The 24,683-nt window shown below is 41.8% G+C and overlaps 1 protein-coding gene across 2 annotated transcripts in view; it reads left to right on the top strand.

Moving 5' to 3' along the window:
- Window positions 1-24,471, top strand: part of pde8b (phosphodiesterase 8B) — a 40,166-nt gene extending 15,695 nt beyond the window's left edge. For both annotated transcript variants that reach the window (XM_062412731.1, XM_062412732.1), the window contains exons 3-22: window positions 1,874-2,064; window positions 4,384-4,443; window positions 4,548-4,605; window positions 4,908-4,996; window positions 5,112-5,190; window positions 5,902-6,042; window positions 6,293-6,381; window positions 6,473-6,527; window positions 9,732-9,783; window positions 10,757-10,834; window positions 11,394-11,470; window positions 13,253-13,417; window positions 14,178-14,223; window positions 15,481-15,610; window positions 16,146-16,344; window positions 17,151-17,368; window positions 17,496-17,634; window positions 17,850-18,017; window positions 18,934-19,063; window positions 21,354-24,471. In XM_062412731.1, the coding sequence (XP_062268715.1) occupies window positions 1,874-2,064; window positions 4,384-4,443; window positions 4,548-4,605; window positions 4,908-4,996; window positions 5,112-5,190; window positions 5,902-6,042; window positions 6,293-6,381; window positions 6,473-6,527; window positions 9,732-9,783; window positions 10,757-10,834; window positions 11,394-11,470; window positions 13,253-13,417; window positions 14,178-14,223; window positions 15,481-15,610; window positions 16,146-16,344; window positions 17,151-17,368; window positions 17,496-17,634; window positions 17,850-18,017; window positions 18,934-19,063; window positions 21,354-21,463 (2,274 nt within the window). In that variant the 3' untranslated portion in view covers window positions 21,464-24,471. The remainder of the gene's footprint in view (window positions 1-1,873; window positions 2,065-4,383; window positions 4,444-4,547; window positions 4,606-4,907; window positions 4,997-5,111; window positions 5,191-5,901; window positions 6,043-6,292; window positions 6,382-6,472; window positions 6,528-9,731; window positions 9,784-10,756; window positions 10,835-11,393; window positions 11,471-13,252; window positions 13,418-14,177; window positions 14,224-15,480; window positions 15,611-16,145; window positions 16,345-17,150; window positions 17,369-17,495; window positions 17,635-17,849; window positions 18,018-18,933; window positions 19,064-21,353) is intronic.
- The last annotated feature ends 212 nt before the right edge of the window (window positions 24,472-24,683 follow it).

Genomic DNA, 24,683 nt, shown 5'->3' with positions numbered 1-24,683 from the left:
GTGCAGCCATGTGTCTGTGTTGGACCGGGTGTACATATGATGGGGTATTAAGACCAACGGCCTCCTCCTACCAGGCTTGTTGCTGGTGACATATTTGGGTGGCGGGGCGGAGACGTGTGCGGTCGGCGTCGTCCCAGGGTCGACTGGGTCCTCTGTGTGTGGAATTTCACATGCTAGCACCATGGTTACACAAAGCAGCGCCGTGGTTACACAAGCCAGCACGGGATCAAAGACTGTGGACCTTTCACAGGCACTCACCAATGCTAGCTCATTTTCTCCCTCTATCCTCCTCCTCCTCCTCCTCCTCCTCCTCCTCCTCCTCCTCTTCTCCTCCCTGCTTCTTCTTCTTCTTCTTCTTCTTCTTCTTCTTCTTCTTCTTCTTCTTCTTCTTCTTCTTCTTCTTCTTCTTCTTCTTCTTCTCCTGCCATTCTAACCTGTTCTTTTCCACATTGTTCTTTCTGTCAGCCTCATCTCCAGGTGTGGAGGACTTCATGGCTCAATATCAAACTTCTCTCTCTCTCTCTCTCTCTCTCTCTCTCTCTCTCTCTCTCTCTCTCTCTCTCTCTCTCTCTCTCTCTCTCTCTCTCTCTCTCTCTCTGCTGCACCTCCGTGCTCTCTGTGTGTCACTCTATCCATTGTTGTCCTTTGAGGGAGTCAGGAGTTGATGCTGCTGCGAGGCAGAGCTAAGTACTGTTGGTTCTGGCTGCAGCCCAGCTGCCGGTGTGTGTGTGTGTGTGTGTGTGGGTGGGTGGGCAGTCTTGTATTTCCTCACCACTGTAACAAAGGTGGCTGGTGTGCTCATGGAAATACAGATTTCATATTGAAAGCTTCAGCTCAGGGGAGGGTACTGACATGAAGTTAACATGATGCTGTCTGTTCAGCTGTACCATCCATCCTGCTTAAATGTTATTCAGGATATTCAGGATCAGTGAGGAGGCTTGAGTCTATCCCAGCATGCACTGGGCAAAAGACAGAGCGGCGACCTGTGCATATGCACAGGGAGAACGAGCAAAGAGATGAACACACTCACAGTAATGAACAATACAACGTAATCATCAAATCTCCTAAGAGGTCTTATGCCACTCAGAGAAAGACTCATCACACACTGACATTGATAATGACAAAACAAAATGTTCCACCACTGCTGACTGGGACGGGTTTAAAGATTATTTGTTCATCTTTAAAAAAGGGTGTTTTATTGTTTTATGTTAAGTATTGTTTCAAGATGAAAATCATTATAGGAAGTCTGACCAAACCAATCATTACCGACCAAACACTCCTTGAAATGCTTTTATTCCATAATGCACACGCCCTTTACAATAAACATATACAGCACCCTGAATGAAATTATTCAAATTTCCCTGAATTTTAAATGTTAGGTCATAAATTACCTAAAAAAATATATTTTTAACAGTTTTTAAACTTGTCATGGTTATATCATTTTATGGATTTTAATATAAACAATTCTTGGAGCTGTTCACTATATTGGACATATTGTTCCTCCATATATAAGTTAGTGCAGTGGTGCTACAGCTGATGCCAACAGAAATTATTCAAGTCTCATATGTTAAAATGACCTCAGACTCCATAGGATTCTTGTCCCTACATGCAGCACAGTCTATAATAAATCTCTGAAAACTTTATTATCAAAGTTGTTGAAAAGGTTTAACAGTCATGTATTCAGCCTCATCAATGCCAGTAACCGTGGTACCACACACTGCTGTTTATTACAGCTGAGGTCTGCAGCTCTGGAGAATGTCTTGTGTGAAGTGTAAATGTCGTGTAGACATACACACATACAGTAGATATTCTATGAGTATCACCATCAGCATCGTTCACTGAACCAGGCGTCGCTTCCCTTCTGCCCTCCCAGGTCCTGCTGGTGTTCGCCAAGGAGGACAGCCAAAGCGATGCCTTCTGGTGGGCCTGCGACCGCGCCGGGTTCAGATGCAACATCGCACGGACGCCAGAGTCTGCGGTCGAGTGTTTCCTGGACAAGCATCATGAGATTATAGTCATCGATGGACGCCACTCACGTTACTTTGAGCCTGAAGCTGTCTGCCGGTGAGCCTGAACTTTGTGACCTGACGCAAATGGCTTCCTTCACTTTGAGGGACTGACATTGGAAGAACTTCCTCTCCTACATATTTACTAGGACCAAAAAGATGTGATCATCTCCAACAGTTCACTTGGTAATCTAGGATACTTGTATTAGGTTTAACAAAAAGTGGTGTATCACATTTTTTTTTAAATAAACTAAAAACAACAAGCAACAATAACAGATTATTCATTCATGAATGCGTCCTTCAATTGGGGCTACTCAGGGAAAGAATAGTCCTTGCAGGTGAGAGACCATCATCATTTGATTGTCTGGTGTTTACCAGCAACTCCTGTCTGACAACTGCAGATCTTATGCTACATCTCTTTAGTTTATCTTTTTTACTTCAACAGGTTCCTAAATGCATATTTCCCTCATTTAGAGAACTTCAGTGACTGTCCCTGATTACTCAAAGCATGTTGTCCAACATTATCAATCATGTTTGATAAAGTGGGATGACTAAATAGGGTTTGAAAAAAAAAAACTAATACACATTTAAAACAGCTCAGTGCATATTTTGTTGCTTGGATACATCATCTTTGATAACAGTTAGGAACACTGTCTAATTTATGACGAGATTTATATCTTTAACATTATTCTTATCAGAATCCTATGTCATTAGGTGCGTTCGACTTACTGTGTTAACGTGATGCATGTTGGTCCTCACACAATGCATGCTGGGTAGGATTTTCAGACTGATGTTCTCTGCCAGCAGAGGCACATTGGGACTGATTGGCTGAAGACTTCAGTGACTCGCATAACGTGTCTTGTGTTTTTATTCTAAGAATTCAGATGTGTTTTCTGCCCCGTATCCATAAATGTAAGGTATTAAAGCCAAACTCTATTTTTGTTACAACAAAAGCTCATACAATTGACTACAGTCAAAATAATCAGCACCTAAAGTATGTGTTGTTTTTTAAAACCTGAAATCAGTCATTTACAAGGACATTCATGTGTCAAACAGGTTGGAGGGCTTGTTTCCGCCATCTAGTGTTCACTTGCAGGACCACAGGTATATGTTCCGCATGGAGCGGCACACTCTTAAAACTGAAGTCTCGGGTCTGTTTTTTGCTAAATTCTGTGTTTTGCACTAAACTGAAGCAGCAGTGGATAAAACTGCATGACACACGTTATGCGCCGCTGTTGAAACACATTTGCAGACTGAGGTTTTACGAGGTGAAAGATGGATCGTAGGAAAGTTCAGTTGTAGAAGCTTTAAAAACATTTATTTTTTTCCTCATCCCTTTATATTATTTATTTTCCTGAATTATGAGATTTATTTAGAAAGTATTTAGTACCATATGTTTAACATTTTCTTTTAAACTGGCATATCTATGGTCCAAAGTTTTTCCGTCCTATTGTTGTATTAATACCTATGTGAATATTCAAGTGTCATTACAAGGATATATGTAATGATAATAATAACTCATTTCAAATCATAGCTACAAGGTGCTTTGCATGTTAGAAATGAAAAATTGAACGCAAAGATCAGGGAGAATGTTAAAAAGCAAACAATAAAAAAAAATTTAAGATCACACAGCAATAGAGCACAAATACAAAAACAAAAATATTGCAGATGAAAATAGTGTTAAAACTTTTAATTATACAATTATTTAAATTGACAAAAAGATCAGAGCTAGGAGAAAGCATACCTTTAAAGATATGTCTTTAAAAGAGGAGGAGGACTTTGCTGGATGGATCTCCTCGTGGAGACTAAATGGAAATGCAACGTTAGGACTTTCTTTCTGTATAAACTCTCTCACCTTGGTATTAAGATGGTGAAATAATCATATTGCTTGTTATTTTTAGCGAAGACTTTAGCTGCGGTCATGATTTCTGCAGATGTCTGGGCTGTAGTTATTGTTGGAGACTGCACTGGTTACACCAAAAGCCACCACCGTGTATTTTGTAGAGTGATATAATGTAAGTGCTTCATTATTCCTCCAAATGAAGGAGCAGACCCATTTGTCTCCGCTGTCTCCTGATTCCCATGTTGCCTGCTCCTTCACTCCTTCCCTTTCTCTCCAACCCTTAGCCCCCCCCCCATGAGGATCTCTGCCATCATCCATTCCCTCTCTTCCTCCTTTTCACCCATGCACATGCTGTATGTTGTAGTTTCTGTGTTCTGCACAGAAATGTTCCGCCCATCTTTCGTGGCAATGACATCACCCCCGAAGCTCAGTCGCAGTGTTTACCCTGCACCTGAGCGTGAGCCACCACTGTGTGGATGAAACAAACTCCTATCGTCACTCCAGCCTTTTGATCCTCGTCTGATTTCTCTCCAGGTTGATTCGTGCCACAAAGCCCTCAGAAAACACAGTTATTCTCGCCGTCGTGCCACAAAAGTGAGTTTGATTTTCTCAGGCTCCCATTTACTGTTGGTGTGGACCAAATACAGGCATGTTTCTGTGGTTGCAGATGTTAATAATACTTTCCTGTCATTGTATAGACCGCCTGACCAGGAGGAGCCATCTGTTCTTCCTCTCCTCTGCGCTGGATTTAGCAGAGTATGTCCGACAACTTGCCTTGGCTTGTGACTGTGTGTGTATGAGAGACAAACGTAGGCCTGCGGTGTTGCTCTTGTTTCTAATCGATTTTTCAATGGGCGCCTAAGTGACCTCAGGCTACTCAAATAGCAGCAAGTTGCCAGTGTTGAAAGAAGCACCTATTGTCAGCTGTCTTTGATGGTGTGAAAATGACGTAGGTGGCAGCAAAACAAGTCGCCACCGAGTGAATTCTGACTCATTCCATTTTCCACTTGTCTCTCTCCCTCTCCTCCAAACGCTGTTTAACCTGGTTTGGCCTCCAGAGGTTTGTGGAGAACAGCAGTGTGTCAGCCTGCTACAATGAGCTCATACAGATGGAGCATGGAGAGGTGCGCTGCCAGTTCAAACTCAGGTACAGCAGAGAAAAAACACCTCCACCACACACACACATGTATATGAAAAGGTTGTGTTTAAAGTTCAGTTCCTGATCCTGTGTCCTGAGTTGCTGCGGTTTTATTGGTCCACAGGGCTTGCAACTCTGTCTTCACTGCTTTGGAGCATTGTCAAGAGGCTGTGGAGATCACCAATGAGGACCACATCATACAGGTAGAGACAACACATGCACACACGGGGAGGAAAAGATTAAATCTGTCCGTAAGCATGAGGCCTCTATGTTTCTTTTCATATTCTTAAGAAATTAAGGCCCATTGGTTCCTCGTAAAGACGTAAATATCAGAGAAGGATAAATGATTTCCTAAAGCAGCAGTTATTTTTAACTCGAACTGGAGTGAGTATTGTATTTGTTGGGGACTCTTTTTAGCTGTGGATGGGATGCACGTCTTAACAACAACAGGACATTGAGGAATTGAAAGACACCACATTGCTTGAGAGTTTCCTAAAGATGACACATGACAACAAGTAAAGACAATTAGACTAGAATGTCAGTAGCGCGCAGACCTCCTCCAAGCCCCAACCGTTCCCATTTAAATTCACTAGATCCAGATTCTTATGTGGAGCTGCAACAAGTAGCACACACTCATACTTATCAGTCTCCATAATTAACAGCAATATCCATGAATTATGTTGTGCAAAATCAACAAAAACTTGGAAAAACAACCAATCTTGTTATATACCGATACCCATACCGTCCCCTTCCATCAAGTTTAATGGAAATCCGTCCGGTAGTTTTTGTGTAATCCTGCTAACTAACATCTAACAAGTAAAGATACACTCATGCAAATTATAAATATAAAAATAATAATAAATATAAGGGTTTGATTTTTTGTGACCTTTAACACCTTCCTTGTTTTGTCCCAGTATGTGAACCCGGCGTTTGAGCGGATGATGGGCTACCACAAGGGGGAGCTGATCGGGAAAGAACTGACCGAACTCCCCAAGAGTGACAAGAACAGAGCTGACCTGCTGGAAACCATCAACACCTGCATCAAAAAAGGAAAGGTCGGTCACACATCCATCCATCCATCCATCATCCCATGTATCCACCCATCCATCCACCCATTCATCCTTCTGTCCGTCCACCCATGTATCCACCCACCCATCCATCATCCATCTCTCCTTCCATCTATCCATCCATCCATTTGTGTGTACGTCCATCCATCCACCCACCCACCCAACCACCCAATCCATCCATCCATCTGGGAAATATAAGCTCTGTTACATGGCCTGAATCTTTCTGTTGTCTCTGAAGGAATGGCAAGGTATTTACTATGCTAGAAAGAAATCAGGCGACAGTATACAACAGCATGTGAAGATAACACCCGTCATTGGCCAAGGAGGGTAAGATGACATGAATCAACCCAAAGTGATCACATACTGTTGATTTCCTTCCGCTATAATCCTTGACACATTCCTCTCTCGCTCTCCACAGGAAAATCCGACATTTCGTAGCCATAAAAAGACCTCACGTTGACAACAACAATCAGGTGAGTCAAGTGATACACATATTTTCTTTTCAATTATAATTTTTTTGTTTTCCTTCTGTTGCTGGGCCTCATGATTTCATACATCACTAACTGTTTAGCTACACTCTCCCTGAGATCAATAGGATTTCTCATAAGAAGTCAAACAAGGGCTTTGAAACAAAGCAGTAAACATCTCCGTAGCTGATCAGATTATCCTGGTACCTGAGGCAAAAATTCAAACTTGGAACACTTTGTCCTTGCCTGCGCTGTTCCAGCCCCTAATAAACAGCACCTGCACATTAGCAGCACTTTGAAACCTGAAATCACAGACTCTGAAATCTGTCCAAACTGCAGATTTGCAGGCTCAGATGATAAATCTTCAGCTTACGGGCCTTACTAGCAGCTGTTTGGTGAAGGAAAATGCATCTACGCAATTTAATTAACAAATGAGCACTTCTGAGGCTCAGAGTGAGTTGGTTTTGCTGTCATGTACCTGAAGTACATGGCAGTCCGTCAGCGGTTTTAATGCTACAGTACAACTTGGCCCAATCAAGCCTGGTGGAGAAATGAACGACTGAGGCCAAACTGGACCTGAGCATTGATTGAAAACTCTGATGGCTCCAAGTTTAACATTAATACTTCAAATGACCTGTTGTCTCAAGTGTCAGACTTAAATACTTCATGGGGGCACGTAGCCTTGCAGGCTGCCAGCTCTGCTGAGGAGTGTCCACACTTACTCTGAAGCAGGTGAGTCGCTGCTCTCAGCTGGCTTCCAGGCCAATAACGTCATACTATGCTAAGCTACTGCTAAGCACCAGGATCCCCCGGCTAAGGCCTGGGAGGGCCAGCAGCCAGGCGCCAGGGCTATTTATACCTCAGGCAAAGCTGCACGGTGACTATAGCTTTAGCTTATTGCTCTCTTTCATCATGTGCACATAAGGTGAGTCAGCCGCTGGCATCTGCCTGCCAAAGCCAAATAGCATGCATTCCCGCTTGTTGGGATTAGAAAACCTCAGACATGGCAGCCACTCATCCCATTGTCGAAATCCCGGAAGTCGTTCCCCACAGCCTGAATTGTGCGCTGTCAAACTGAGTGGTATTATCAGGGTGTCTTTTTGTGTTCTGGACCACATCATGGACGGGAATTGAAGCAAAGAAGGAAGAAAAGTTAAATATTCAATATAATTTAAAAATAAATCATGTTGAGAAGCATGTACCACAACAGGCACCTTCAGCCAGGGCCACTGAGGTCCTCTCAGGATACTACTGATCTGAGGCCTGGGACATTCTACTCTGAGCACTAACAATCTCACATTATTCCTCATCTTTTCCCACCCAGACGTTTGGCTGTACACCACGGTTTCCATTTCATTGTGTTGTTTAGTTACTAGTATTTGTCTAAGCAATCCAGACTTACAGCAGCTTTAGGGTCAATTTTGTTTGTCTTTCCCTCTCGATTATAGCTCTTCATAATCTCAACTTTTCCCCAGCTTCAGTGAAGTTCATTCAAAATATGTATTTGACATGTTTTTTCGACATGTCTGTTTGTGCTTCGCAGCCCAAGAAGCCCATTTAAATGCAGCCAGCTAAATCTGGCAACCTTGCATGTCATTAGAAGTGTTTATACTGTCTTAATCCTATTTACTCCGCATGGGACGCACTGGAGACCTGAGCGCAAGCTACTTAGATAGTTTGAAGGGAAAAAGAGAAAATAAGCAACAGTGTCACATGGATCCTGAACATGATATTTGATACGCTGACATTTCAGGAACCACTTTCCCCACATCAAAATTATATCTTTTTTCATAAGAATGAATTAATACAGTTCATTTTTATGTAAGTGTTGATCATCTCATAACTGTGCATGAAGCACTGTCAGGAATACGTTAAGGTGCAATGAGTCACTGCAGGTTGAGGGGAAATCTTCTGAAACCGGATTGGAGACTCTGTCCATATCAACACATCCTTGGTGTGACCAACAGGATGTTCTGTACATGTTGTCACCTGCATGGAAATATAATATTATGAACAAGGGGAAATGTGCTGAGGGCTTCATAGAAACAACATTTGTGAAATGTCAGCTTAAACATCCTTTATCATTACACTACACTCTTAAAGTGAATCTTACATGTGAATTTTTAGAGCTTTTCTTTATTTCTTTTAGATGCTAGCAACAGTTTAGCAACCTTTATTTTGCCGTTCCATGTTGACCAGCATTCATCTGGACTGGAGACATGGATCATTGTAACTGTGAAACACTACAGCTGGTATTCAAATGGCTGCAGAGTTTTGATGGATTTGTTGAGCAAAGACATCTGATCGCAGAAGAAAAAATCTGAGAGCAGACGATTTCACAGACAAGGAGAAGGAGAGGAACTGGAGCTGGAGAGCAAGAGCGCTAAGCACAAGTCTGGTGTGAGCTCAGGGTTTCGAGTGAGAGCAGCATGGAATGGGAACTTGTAATCAATAAGTCCTGCTCTCTAACTAACAGACCACACTCTTGAAAAAAGAGAGAAAGAAAACTCCCAAGGAATATTTACACTGGTACAGACCACAATGATACAGACACTGCAACTTGCCTTTGGCTAATCTTCAGCGAATGTAAAGAGATCATTCAGTAGATACACAAACGCTGTTCTCTTTCAACTTTCTTTTCCATTTATAGTATATCTCTTCCCTTTTCATAATGACTGGATCCAATTAGCTGTTACCTAAAGACTAGGTGTAAGTTACCGTGGTTTGACTTGGTACATGTCCAAGTCATGTACTGCAGATTTTACATGCTGTTTACACAGAAGTTATAAAATTTTATGGAATAATACCTTTATTCTGTATTCTGGTCCTTGGCTTGGAGTGCTGTATGTATTTGTCACCAGCTTCACGGGTTGTGGTTTCACAGAATCCTTGAAATTAATCTTCTCACTGCTTTCAAGTTGTGCACAGAGTGATGCTCCATGCAAATACAGTATTCAGTGTAAATAGTAAATATCTGCACTGAACACAGCGATGGACTGAGCTGGACCTGTGGATTCCATGAAAAGATTCCAAACATAAAGTGCATCAAATCACTGACTCACTTTAAGTCTTTAATCAGCAGAATTATAATCCTACCAGCGAGCTGCTTCTAAGGAGCAGGAAATCAGATCTCATGAAGGTGAAGTGGAAGCGACTCTTGGTCCCAGTCCAGGCTTCAACTTTAATCTGCTGCTGCTCTCTGTCCGACAGATCCACAAGTTCAACAAGGAGGAGAGATGCAGTGGGGAACATTCTCAGTCAGGTAACTTACCACTCGTTTTTAATGTTACCAGAGTCTCATTTTTTTATATAGAGGTGTTTAGGTGTTTGGTATGAATAAACATATCTTAACACTGACTTTAAAGACGATTATAAAGTAGCATGGTTTAGATCAGTTCTGTGACTCTGCATGTGAGTTTCAGGGCTAATGTTTGGATTTCCCAGACTCACGAAATGTAGTAAAGGGTGATTATATACAATTTTTATTAAGTAACGGTATGTATCAATTCATTATATTGTTAGTTCATATTTATAATGGAGTGTAAATATAAATCTTGTTTAAAAAAAAAAGCTAAATTAATTGTAAGTACTTTTTTTCATATTATCTCCATAAAGCAATCTGAGTGTAAAGGTATGACCATCTGTTTCTCCTTAAAGATAAATAACCTGAGATATTTAAGATAACTTTTCTGGTGGTATTATTAGAATTGTCCGACTCCTCTAACCACCTGGAAGTAACAAAATCACGTCTGCTGCGCTTGAGAGATTTTTCCTCTTTTTTTTTCGATTTGCAACTCTTTTCCAATCCAAACAAACATGGTAGCCGCAAAGTACATTATCATGCATCATTATCTATATTTATTATTAAGGGTTATTTTATATGCAGTATTTATATGAGTTTGTTTTAAAATTTAAAAGAAACTTTAAAAGTTTTTCCTTTTTGTTTTTAATCAAGGATTAAGAAGAAAGTTAGAAAGACTTTTCTTCGAGGAAATGCCTTTGAATGAATGAATCATTTTATAAATTAGGTTTTTCTGAATTACACTTTTCACTTTTAATTTATCAGGGGGGGTAAAAACAGTTGATAAAAGGCATAAACCAGAGCAATACTTGTACGTGTTATAGCAGCAAAATGTGATATCTTCCAAATGAATCAGCGAACTGAGAGTCACCTACATGAGTCTAATCATGCAATGTACATGTAATGTCCATAACTTCCCTCAACCTCTCTACAGAATGCCATTCTCTACGTCACCGGGACCGAAGGAAAGATTCAATTGATGCCAGGTCGCTCAGCTCCCGCGGCAGTGACGGTGAGGACTTTCAAAGTGCAGCATGTGTCTGAATGAATCCAGTTTGATAAGGGAGGACGAGCGGGAGAGGTAGAGACTAGATGACAAGGGGGATGAAATAAGTACGCAGTGGGAAGTCAGAATACAAAGGCTGGAACACAAAGGAAGAGTGTGGCACAGAAAGAGATTAAGAATGGAATTGGAGACAGCGAACTGGAGAGTGAGTCAGACTGTGTAATGGGAGGTACTTGAACTTAAGAGATCCTTAAAGAAATGTTGGGAGCTGACGACATCACAATCCTCCCGCCTCAACTCACTTTGACGCAGCTGCTCCTATTTTCAGCCGAGTGCTGCTTCTCTAATCAAACAGAACTCTTCTCCTCCTAATGTATATTTACACATTTTATATTTACATTTCCTTTCTCTTTATACTTTTTCCACATAAACGTCCCTTTTATTCACAAGCCTTTGGATTGTTGCATACAGCTGCAGACCCTTTTTTAAGTTTGACCTGGCTAATAATCAGTGAGACATACTATGATTATGAATGTTTTAAAAATCATTATTTTCTCAATTACAGCTCCCAGTTTACAGAATCGAAGATATTCCTCCGTCGCCAGGATTCACTCTATGACCATCGAGGCTCCCATCACCAAGGTATGCTGCTCTCAGCGTTAATTCGTTTTACACCTAATGGGCCCACACAGAATAATATGATGGAACATTTGTTTTCAGGAGTTTTCAGGTTTTGTTCTTTCTCAGCCTATCACCTTGGAGCTTTTTTATCATTTGAATAATTCATTATTTTTCTAATAATTTACATAAATTGATTTATTTTATTTTTAGCCTCCTCTTTTCTCTCTATTTATGTGTATTTAAAAAGACCATAGTTTATTTTTAGACATGAAGAATTAGCAAAATTTGGCCTTTTATAATTGTTTATCTCTGGTGCAATGCTTTTAAATTCTTTAGGTAAAAAAAAGTATTTACTACTTCAGTAGTGAAAAAACTTGCACCGCCTGCAGGGACTTATGTTGTCAATCTCCACATCTGTTTTTGCTTAAATCGTCTTTTGTTTAACTATTGATAGCTTTATGACACTGGATTAATCAATTGAAAATATCTGAAATAATATTGATGGAACAATTTCCCAAAGATAATTACATTTAGTGTGGATTTTACATCATTCTGATCAAAACACTTTCTGAACTTACACATATTTGCGCTAGGTATTACTCAGTTCAGATTTTGTATTAACCTGTCTGCAGGGGTCTTATTCTTCCAATGACCACTTTCATAAGGAATCAGTTGAATGCAGGTTCGTGCCTTCACTCGGAGCTCATTCCTCCCCCAGCGATCAGCAGGTTTCATGCCTGGGATTTCCCCCAAGAATTGAGTTATTTCGTGGCACGTTACCAGCTTGATTTGCCGGAAAGTGCTCAGGGCTTCATTGCAGCCCCTCCATTCAAACATGATATCTGTTTGCTCAACTCCTGGCACTTTGAAGCATTTTAGTGGATTATCCCAACACCGCAAAGCCATTCAGTGTCCATTAGAGCTGTTCTCACTGCCTTAATGTTGTTGGACTGAGACAATAATGGAGGGTTCACCTCTGACAACTGCTAATAGGACATAACATTTGGCTCATAAAAGTCTTGTAACAGACACAACTAATATGATTTCCCGTTAGTGAGATGTGTCACAGCTCTTTTTCCTCAACTTCTATTTGAACTTCCCACAGAGTGACCAGACTTTGTGGAAATCCTTTCTTTCTATGGAACATTTTGAGAAAAAAACTGCTAATAGGACAGTGGAGTGAACAGATAAGCAAAAATATGACTCCCACACAACCCGGGCCTTTGTTCCTGGGTTGAGAGGTTAGTTTCCGAACATTGTCGAGTCCTGAGAAGTTACATTTCTTAGGATTGATTACACAAAATGAACCATTGCTGTGAAAGAGCATCATGCCTTTTGGATTCACCGCTCCACGCCAGCTCTCCACACATGATAGGGAGGGAATTTGTTTGTGCATGTGGTGGTGAGCGTTTTAATGATTGGTGTTCTCCGAATGCTCCCAAAGTGACCCTGCCTCATGATGTACAGAGCTTCCAGAGCAGACGCTGTGAGCAGCAATAAAAGCGAGCTGTAGGCTGGGTCGTCCTTTTATGATATACAGTGTACAGCGGGTCACGCTGTCTCTTTCTGCCTCCTGCTGCAGGTCCTGTGATGTTCTTGTGTGTTCGAGACGCGGCTTTATTTAGCTGTTTGGCCCCAGTCTTCGGCATCACATGCACATCACCGCGACACATGCACAAAGAAAGGAGCGCTCTGTTATGGCGTGTCTTGCAGAGGGCCCTTTGTGCATTTGTTTGTGTGCAGTGTATGTTTTGCAACAGTAAGTTGACCCCCCACCACCACCCCCCCACTCCCCCCATCCAGGTAATAAACATCATCAACGCAGCGCAGGAGAGCAGTCCGGTGACAGTAGCCGAGGCTCTGGATCGCGTGTTGGAGATCCTGAGGACCACCGAGCTCTACTCCCCTCAGCTCGCCTCCAAAGAGGATGACCCCCACACCAACGACCTGGTTGGGGGGCTCATGAGTGTAAGAGAGGTTCTCCCGTGTGCTCTTTCTGTTCTAGTCTGAAACACTTGATAGGGTAGAACAAGACTTTTTTAAATCACATTTTCTTACCCCATCCATGTTACATTGGATGTGTGTTATTTATGAACAAAGAAAGTTCTGGCCTCAATTAAATCAAATCTGTATTTTCGGGGGGCCAACTGAGTATTTGTTTATTTCGTGTTTTATTTTTAATTTATGAGGCGATTCTCGGATGTTTTACAGATTTGTCAGTGGAGTGAAGCAGCATCCAGCAATATTTATTTTTTAATTATAAAGTTTTTAGTCTATTTCAAAGATAAGGGGATATATTTTATTCACTACATTTATATTATTATTAACGTATAAACCATAATCTGTTTATCCAAAGCATGTGTATTATTCCTCTGTGCCACAAAGCTCCATTTGTTGTTCACAAAACCCAGTTTTAACTGGGTGAAAATAATCTAAAACAAATACATCATTTATGCCAGCTTAGTTCAAGTCTGTTAGAAACCACTCTGCTTCTTTATGGCTCATGATATTACTGAGCCATAAAAAAATCCACTTGCACATGTGAGTAGAGCTTTGGGGCAGAGAGCCACAGACAGACCGGGGAAGTGAGAATTTAAAATTAGAGATGGACTAACGTTGTTGGTAAGAAAACAAGACCAATCTTTATTCTCCCATTTCTGATTATCGACTGGAATTTTTTGAGTGGAGCTAATATGTGTAATTCATTGAACTGTTTTTGTTTCTGCAGGACGGGCTGCGAAGACTTTCCGGAAATGAATATGTCTTCAGCAAAAGTATGTTTTCAAGAACCAAAGAATTATAACAATATGCCACTGACCATGTATCAAAATATAAAACAATATAATTCAATAAATTATATTGTAGGCAATATCCTTACTGCTACAAACACCATTTTCAAACTAAAATGATCTTGATGAAGTGTTTTGGCTTCCTATCGGTTTTTAAACGGGGCCAGCAGCGTTTCCAACATCTCCATTTTAGCGGCTCTAAAGCTCCAGAGAAGTGTGGAAGCCGTAGCAGGCTGGATGCCTTGTCAAAGGAAAGCATCATAATGTGGATGTATCCTAGGCCTTGCACACTGCAACAGGCGTTTTCACTTATATTTTGGCTGTTTAAAGCTATAGTTTGGTTGGAGCTCCTCAGAGATTTACTTGGGTCTGATTGATGTTACCTAACAAGCCATATAAGCACTATGTACTAATAAAAGGGGCATGTGGTCCAGCTGCAAACAGGTGCAATGAAACCAAAAGGGAAGTGAGGATGATGTCATTCGAACCCTCATAGTACTGAGGAGAATAACGTAAAAACTATTTATTATACTGTTTGAACAGGCTAAACCTCAGCAGCACACTTAACTCACATTTCTTCACAGGCTCAGTTCACGCTAGAGCTAAGAACAGGCAGAAAAGCAGACCCTTTAGCCTGTGGCACTCATCCTCACAGGGATCATGGAACTTGAGGTCAACTGCCTGGAGCGAATCTCATGAACAAATATAAAGTTTTAGGTGGTTATTGTCCTGCTGAAAGCTGCAAAATTTTCTGATGAATTATTCCATTGGAGTACATTATGTAAACCCATTATGATGATTAAAGTCACAATAGCACTTAACGGAGAGAAGATCTAACTAAAGAGTCTGTTTTCCAAGAAACTGTCTTCTTTTTTCATCAAGTTAAGGGCAGTTTTCTTTTCTCAGAGCCGCAGCTCTGACGGCTCTAGTGTCTTTTTTTAAACAATCTAATCACACACCATCTTTCTGCCATGGTCTGAAGGGATCAGATTGACAGAGGGAGACACTTAAGCAGTATGTTTGCACATGTGTACAGATATTAGAGAGAGAGCCAAGATTTGTACACTCACTGTAGTATTTATCCATCAAATCTCAGACAAAGCTGCCTCTTGGTTTGCCCCCTTTTATGGTCAAATCACCGTGAATAATGTGTGTGTGTGTGTGTGTGTGTGTGTGTGTGTGTGTGTGTGCTTGTGTGTGTGTGTGCGTGTGTGTGTGTGTACGCTGGTTTCAATTTGATAGATATGAGCCAGAGCCAGCTGGCCTTACCAGTCACTCTGAATGATGTGCCTCCCCCCATCGCCGAGATGCTGAATGATGAGGAATGCTGGGAGTTCAACATCCTGGAGCTGGAGGCAGCTACGCACAAAAGGTACGAAAGATGTTAAATAAATCAGCAAATTACATGAACATCATCCTCTGAAATGGAATATCATCCTTTTGCCTTCAAGAATTGGAAAATAGACTAATTACCTTTCCCTGCGAGAGTTCAGTGTGAAGTTTGATATCCCTCATGTTTGCACAGTAAATAGGAAGCTTCAGCCTCATCTGTTTAGCTTAGCGTAGCATAGAGAATGGAAACAATCGGACGCAGGTACTTCATGAAGTCAGTGTGCCAGGTAAAGAGAAAATCTCTCACATACTGTAAATCCTTTGTTTCTGGTCATTAAGATCGAAATTCAGTTTTACTCTTGTTCTACACTGTATACATACTGTTTATTCATATATAATGTTGATTCAGCGGAAAACGTTTTACACCTGTGTAAAAAAGAAACTTTGAAGTAGATGAGTGACAACATGACATTTGATGTAGAATACAGGGGCATATGGTAAAGTTTGGGAAAACACTGATTTGCTGCTTAAACACGTGCTGCTCATTGACCCCTTCCACTGTTTGACCCCTCCAGGCCGCTGACCTTCCTCGGGCTGAAGATCTTCACGAGCTTCGGAGTGTGCGAGTTCCTGAACTGCTCCGAGGCCACGCTTCGCTCCTGGCTGCAGCTCATCGAGGGCAGCTACCACTCCTCCAACTCTTACCACAACTCCACGCACGCCGCAGACGTGCTGCACGCTACTGCCTACTTCCTGCGCAAGGAGAGAGTCAAGGTTAGAGGGAGAACACGCACATTGGACATGATGGAACACATGCACCTTTCATATATCCTAACAGCTATTATTAAACCCTTGTGGACGAATGTCGCGAATTTGCCTCAAACCCAATTCCGGCTTTAATGCCGCCGAGCTGACGATTGTGCCTGATGGTGCAAATACTACACATACCAAGGAAGGTATTTGAAGCACTCTGCTGCTGTCTAGTGGTCGGAGTGGAAAATACATACTAACGTCTTGGGACTGTGCAGCAAAGTTATTTTGAGGTATTAAGCTGTATTTGAGATACTGTGATGATGGAACAGCAATGATGTACAGAAACATATGTTGTTATTCAATTTCAAGCAAAAGCAGCAATAATCTACATACCAGAGACTGGAAATGTGTTAAATTAAGGATATGACCTAGTATGCCTAATGTCGCTAATTTGCCTCATACCTTAATTTTATATCTAATGTATGTGCTATATTGAAATTAACAATCTCCACTTAATTTAGCATCTCTATGATGAAACACAAATAATATTTTTTTTAAATAATCCGAAATTAATTCAGGCAGTAAGGGGTTAAAAAATATGATGCTGCCCTTTATTTGAATGAGATGTCGCAAAATGCCAAAGATCTAAAAACTCCTACATAGATTATGAGCAAGCTGGTGTTATCTTGCTTTTATTGGCACTTCCGTACAAAACAAGCCCAACGGGCCCAAACATTAGTCAACAGTGGGTCTATAATAATCCACTATTACATCCTCTAAAGTAACCAACAAGCTGACACCCCCCTTGTCTCTGCTGTCTCATTCAGAGTAGTCTGGACCAGCTGGATGAGGTGGCGGCATTGATAGCAGCCACAGTGCACGACGTGGACCACCCGGGCCGGACCAACTCCTTCTTGTGCAACGCTGGCAGTGAACTGGCCATCCTCTACAACGACACCGCCGTGCTCGAGAGCCACCACGCAGCCCTCGCCTTCCAGCTCACTGTCCGGGACAGTAAGAGCAATATCTTTAAGAACATCGACAGGTCTGTAATCAAAGTTAGTGGCGTTAATATTTTCCCAATGCTCAGCTGCAGGCCTCCATCTGTGTACGACGAATAACACTGAGCCAAATGCTTCTTCATCCTCTTTGTTGCTCTTCACCGGCGGCAGGAATCAGTTCCGGACACTGCGGCAGGCCATCATTGACATGGTGCTGGCCACGGAGATGACGAGGCACTTTGAGCACGTCAGCAAGTTCGTAAACAGCATCAACAAGCCAATGGCTGCAATAGAAGAGACCAGCACAAGTGTAAGTGTGGGGGGGGGCTTTGTTTGTCTCAGTGTAAGATTCAGTGTCTCCTACAAAGACCGATATATCAGTGATTTGTCATTTATTATTAGTTTATCATTTGCAACTGTTGACATTCTCGCATGTTAAACCGACCCACCTCTAAGCAATTAATAATAGGCATGTCAAATTAAGCTTTACTGAAGGAACCTGTGTCTTTCATGTCTTTCCAACAGAGCATGAACAGTGACTGTGAGGGTCAGGAGAACATCAGGAACTCTCCGGAGAACCGTCTGCTGATAAAGAGGATGTTGATCAAATGTGCAGATGTGGCCAACCCCTGCAGGCCGCTCGAGCTCTGCATCGAATGGGCAGGACGGATCTCTGAGGAGTACTTTGCACAGGTGGGTGGACACCGCCAACACAGCTTAGTTTGATAGAACAATGCAGTTAAAATCTGCGCGGGAGAGCGAATTAAACTAATTTAATGCTTAAAGTGTGTTTTACAACTAATTCAAAAAGCAAGTAATCTAGAGGGGTAATTGGTTTTATTGTTCATTGGTGTGTACATAGTGTTACTGTGAGCCTGGGGACATTTTTGTGTAGTTATGTTTATTGGTTTTATTGTTCATTGGTGTTAACATAGTGTTACTGAGAGCCCGGGTATTTTGTTGTAATTATGATTGTGTGGATTTCTGTTTTAAAATGGTTTTGTGTGCGCGTGACCAAAAAATCCTTCACTCGCCTTAAAGATTATTTAATTTTATACACTTCCGGCGGATGTGTGTAGACCGGCCCTTACTGCTCAGTGGCAACTGTTTCACGCTGATGACTAATCTGTCACACAAGTTCAGAGTTCCCCCACCCAGATGCAGTTTGGTGCTGCCTTCAGGGACAGTCGGAAAACTGAAACACTTCATAGAGTAAAACAAAGCTATAGACTCCTTATGGCCACAGTTTGACCAAACAATGACTTTCTAAAATATATATATTTTTAGCGATTACACCTGTATAATTAATAATAATAGTCTGTGTAATGTGAAGTGAGTTAACTATTTATTGCAATGTGTGTTACTGAGAGCATATTGTAAAGAGTTTTTAGTGGGATTCTGTTGTGAGTTTGGATTAATGTTGTAAAACTGTGCGGCGTGGAAAGTGGGACCTTGATGCTGGCTCGTTGCTAAAACTGAAATAAATGTGTAGGTGCATGTTCTGGGATTTTAATCTGAGCTATTAACGTCTCTGCCTCCTCCGTGTGGCAAACTGCATATTGAGTTTGCATTCATGTTCCCTTGTGATCTCTCTGTGTGTTCCCTGCAGACAGATGAGGAGAAGAGACAAGGGCTGCCAGTGGTGATGCCAGTGTTTGACCGGAACACCTGCAGCGTGCCCAAATCTCAGATGTCCTTTATGGACTACTTCATCACTGATATGTTTGACGCCTGGGATGGTAAGATCATCCAATTCTGTTCCGTGCTCTGTATGTGGAGGGTTTTTAGATGTGGCTTCGTGTCACGTCCCGTTCCACTTCAGTTTCAAGTAGGCTGCGTACCTCAGAATAAAGCCACATAGTGGACATTTCTACCAAGTCTGATTATGCTAGTAAAAGGTCAGGGTGGCATTCTTAGTTTGCGAGTCAGGCGGGTGATCTATAAAGTCCACTTCTAGTAAACATCGTTTCTGTGGAATAAGCATTTTCATTCATTTGAATTAAAGCAATAATTTTTACTCCATGACAAACCTCCTTCAGTCCAAGCAGTCTCGTTGTAAACTTTAGTAAACGTACTTGTATCCAGTACGAAGTTCAGATTGACTAATCCTCATAGGATACACCACACTCACAAAAACGTATCCTCGGAGTACCCTGAATGTCTTTACAATACTTCAGAGCATCCAGTAGTTGTTTGTAGATACAGTCCGGACGGTGATGTTAGATCAACTGAACGATCAAATGCCAAATTTAGTTACTGATCAACTTTCTATGAGATTCAGATATCCACTTTGGCCCTCCACTACTGCCTTTAGGTATTACTTCATTCTTGTTTTTCAAGACAGATAGGAAGATCGGAAATTACAGGTTGAGGAGGAGGAGGAGGAGGAGGAAGAGGAGGAGGAGGAGGAGGAGGAGGAGGAGGAGGAAGAGGAAAAGTCAAGGGAAACACTTGTAGCTCCTCATTCCCACTGAATTTCCCTTTTAGTATAGTCTTCCCAAGAGGGGACTTGTTTACTGTCAACACTGCTCTGATGTCACGGAAAGATTCCAAGAGCCAGTGGGACGGAGAGAGGCTGCAAGGGCGTCAGGGGAAGGGAAGTTGGGAAAATAGTCGAGGGGATGGGGGTTAACGATCTCTGGGTAGCAGTTGAGCAGAGCTTCACTCGCACAGAAACACAAAAACACACATGCAGCCGATTTTCAATCCACCAGGGTCAGTGTCAGGCCACAGCGGAGCCACTGAAATGCAGAGTGGGTCATCAACAAGCAGATCAGGATGTTAATAACACGGCCTGAGTGGGACTCGCACACACACTCTTGAGAACACACACCCTCGGCAGACCCAAATCTGTGTGTATGAGAGAGCGAGAGCGGCAGAGAGACCTTTCACCCGAGCATCCCTTTTATGTGGGAGCTACATCCCAAAGTGTACACAACATAAGCCAGTGTACATGAACTAACCACACACACTGACACAAACACAGATTTTCATGCTTAATAGCTTGTGTGGAATGATAACAGGAAGAGGATGATGGCAGGTGTGTGTAGTCATCGCAGGCTTGTCACTGTAGGTGCTTGGGTTTATTCACGGTTTCCTGGAGGACTCATATTTTACATTGGAAGATAGGGTCATATTTCAGCCTTAAAAATGATATCCACATGTTCATTTGTGCACTGACAGAGTTAGTGGTTGTTGTAATTATTAGTGGTTGTTGTAATTAATCTCGCTTCATAAAGTTCTTTGTGTAGAAGGCATGGAGACCGGCAGCCATCTTTGCACAGTTGATCCAATCAAATCATTATTTCCCCAAGTTATTGTCTTTCTGATACAAAATTAGGCATCAATTGATAATTTATCAATACAAGCAGTGAGTATTACAAGTAGGGAATTCCATGTGTTAGGGTCACCAATGTTTTAACGTTGCATTCTTAAAACATGACTGGATTCATGACCAACAGTAACTTTAACAAAAGATCTGAGGCATTGTAGCAGAACCAGAGATGTTAGCTTTGTCTTAATTCAGGGGCTGAATCCTTCAGATGCTGCATTTTTGAAGCTGGTGAAGCCAATCACGGAAATCCTACGTGGACCCGACCGTCTGATTCCGGTTTTTGGCCTTCATTGTCAAATTAATTTTTTCTAATTCTTTCTACCCTGCGATTGTTGTACTTTTAAAACTTGCTGTCTTCATTCTCAAACGACACAGACTCCAGTGAAATCACCTCAGACAAATGGTCACACGGCTGCTTCTAAAGACGCTACAGCTTTGAACAACTTCGTCGCATATATACTAATATTTGAAGACCTATGAGCAGACTTTAAATCAGTCGACTTCCTCTTCACAATTTCATGTCTCTGCATTTCACAGGCAAACTGAAGAAGGGGAGATTATTAACTTCCACCAACTGTTTTCAATGTGAAAAACTGTGACCGTAAACACCTGCAATCAACCAAACATAATTGTTTGTGTGTGTTGTGTTGCTGTCTCTTCAACCCACCTCACCTTTCCTGTGCATCTCCCTGCAGCCTTTGCCAGCCTGCCTGGTCTCATGGAGCACCTGTCAGAAAACTACAAGTACTGGAAGGGCTTGGACGAGATGAAGTGCAAGAGCCTGCGCCCTCCCCCTCCTTCTTGACCAACCCCTCATCGCCTTCTCGCCCCCATCACCCGGAGCAGGGTGGGGCGGCGGACACGGCCCTGCGGTGGAACAGCTCGTCTCATCTTGGCCCTGATGAACGCCAAGACGCCGTGTCCATCTCAAATCACAGCCTCTTTTCTTGCGTGGTTGGAGTTGGAGGTGACCTGCCGCCAGTGGAGAAAAGGCTGTCATTTGAGCCCCGCTGTGTCGCGCTCCCAATAGCACCTCTATGAAACTGTGTGGACCTCACAGCTCACCCGACCATCTGCACCATACAGTGTAACACACCAGGAACCTGCACTTTAGCTCATCAGGACTTTTTTTTACCATTTTTCTTTCCTTTTTAAAGTTCCTTTAACCAAATCTTTCCGTTCTGCATCTGTCTATTGCTCTAAACGAATCAAAGTGATTAAGATGGTGACCAAAGCACCAACGATACAGGTATTGACTGAAAATAAGGACCTCAAGAGATTCCCTCTTTTCTACTGGTTAATGTGCGTGTACTCAAAAAGTTCATTTTTTCACATTTTTGAAACTGTGAAGGTCCTCAGCCGGATTGATCAACTCTTAAGAAGCTGTGGCTGGCAGTATGAGTCAAACTGTGACTTGTGTCTGGGGCCAAATTGCTGTCACTCAGACGTCCCCTGTGTCCTACAACTTCCAGAGACAGTCAGCCCGATGTTCCAGGTTCCAGTCAGGAGGAGCAAATCACCCAGCACACCGGCTTCCTCAATGTCCAGCCCCGTCATCATAGGTGGCCTAAAAGACGGACTGTTTTGTGTCATCATGTCTGGATTTAAAGATCCCAATGTCACATGAAAGGGCCTGAAATATCTCATCCAAATATCTGCTGGTCATTTCCTCTACATCGTGGTCTTGTGGCAATGTGGAAACGGGTGGTGGAGATCTGCTTCAAATAAAGAGATACGTATGCGTATCACAACAATTGTGGGAATTGAATTGCACTGTATCCGAGCTGGTAAGTTTGAGTTATCGGATGTTAAATGCATAGCTCTGCGACACTAACTGTAGACGCCTGTACCCAAAAAAACAGTTCAATCAATTCTGAATTGTGACAATAAGTGACTGTTGTGTGGTGAACACATCTTTAGTGTTTTTTTACACACTTGTATCGATGAGGCAGATGAATGGAGGAGCAGCAGATCCATGTTCGGGCCAGCGTCCGTTCGCCTGCTGCTCTGAACTCTTATCAGCTCTGCCCCTCACATGGTTTCTGTTCAACACATTTTTTTGTTGTATCTTAAATCTCTCACTTTGCGGCTACTGGCTCTTTTATCTCTGGGGGGGAATTGTTGTTGCACATGATTTTCAAATTTTCTGGATTCGTCTGACAAAGGCCATCAGATCTGTGGAGATTTCTATGATGTGTCTGCCCTCTGGTGGCCAACTGGGGGAGTTGCAGAAGTTGTGCATTGACAATAAATACCTGTATTTTTCAGAGCACTTTTGTTTTAAAATTTGACCACATGAAGGGGAGAAAAGCATTTCCACCAGATGGGAACCATATTGAACTAATTTATAAATCAATAAAATAGGATTTGCAGATTCCCACTGCTGCTGTTTTAGTACAGTGACAACATTTCATTTAACTCCATTACAAGCTGTTGTCCCAAGGCTGGACTTGAATGAAGGTCATGAGTGAAGCAGGACATGCAGATTTGTGTGTGTTTACATCATGAGTGTCAATCCAGGAAGACGCATACTACAGTGTTAACCAAAGGCACAGAGAGCTCTTTACAGGTGCCTTATTCTTCGGTCAAACAGAAACAAGTCCTGTTATTTGGTTGAAATAGTTCCTGTTCTTAAAAGAAAAAAAAAACAACACAAGAAAAAGCCATAGGAGTTTTAGGTATTTAAAAACTAAAGACTTTGGGTGCGTCGTGCTGCATCTTTGAGTTGACCTGGTGAGTCAGTGTTCACAGTTCCGTCCCGATGGTCCTGACCTTCTTTCATTTCTTTTGTACAGCCGAGGCTTTTACACGTGTACGACACAAACCGAATCAGGTGCAGTTGGCTCCAATGTGAATTTCACCGTTGTCTTGTCAGCTTTGACTTCAGCTCATTTTGCTTGGAATAGACAGAACTGGTCACATCAGTGTTCAATGTGTTCACCATGATGTAGTGTTTTATTGTTGATCGAGGTCTTAATCAACGCCTTAATCTTGTTTCAGTGTTAAGGTCTGCTCATGTTGCAATACACTGTAAAGCACCTGATGGAACTGCTGTTCTTGTACATACTCAAGCCATTTTATCACTTTTTGCTTTGCATTCTATGAGATTTGCGTGCGTAACTTGTGTTTAGGCTGTTCTATGTTGCAGGGTTGACATCCTCAGATCTGTAAAACAAGACTTTTTTTATTATTATTATTTAGCGTGACTTTAAATGTGGCACCAGCTCTGAGTGTTTGTGTGTTTCATGACTGCTCTCACTGACCACGAGAAGATATTTTTGCAAGATTTCTATTCACAAAGACAATTTAAAAGTATTTCAGACAAAATTGCCTGGGTTGTATAACGATATGAATGAGATCTGATTACAGCCAGTCTCGGCCAGAGTGTCCCGAGGCTGAAATCCGATTGTACAACTGCTTGTTATGCAATGATAAGCCTTCATCACTTCCAGAAATTTCTATATCGGTCATTCATGTTCCACACTAAATGGCCGTGGCTGTGGTTTTATATCATTCATATAAACAGAGCAATTAGATGATGATAATGTTATATACAAATTATTTTTCAAAGAAGAAAAAGCATCATTATCATCATCATCCCTGGCGATGAGAACTGTACTTTGTGTTTTGAAAGATTTTACTGCCTCATGCATAGTAGTGACACAAGCTTTCCGTCAGTCACTTTAAAATCGACCATGTCTGTTTGAAAGATTTAATGTATTTTGCTCTCTCTGGATTATGATGTCTTATTTTGATGTTCCCTGTCAAACACAAATGTATTGTGAGAGACAATTAAAGCATTCTTTAAAGATGTGCCTGTTACATGAAAGGCAGCAGCATGTTTAGAGATTTTTTTTTTGACATTTGGGGAAATACATTTATGCCAAGAATTAGGTGAGGAAACTGATCCAATTCTTGGTCAGTGTTGCTTAATATTAAGGCCAAAAAAGGGATAAACAACTACCCAGGCTCTGTCCACAGGTAGAAACAAAAAAACACACTGCCAACACAATAAAGTGCACTAT

The sequence above is a fragment of the Platichthys flesus genome, chromosome 19 (genome assembly GCF_949316205.1).
Source record: "Platichthys flesus chromosome 19, fPlaFle2.1, whole genome shotgun sequence".
Classification (NCBI taxonomy): Eukaryota; Metazoa; Chordata; class Actinopteri; order Pleuronectiformes; family Pleuronectidae; genus Platichthys; species Platichthys flesus.
The sequence above is the reverse complement of the archived record's forward strand: the minus strand, read 5'-3'. Positions and strand labels throughout refer to the sequence as shown.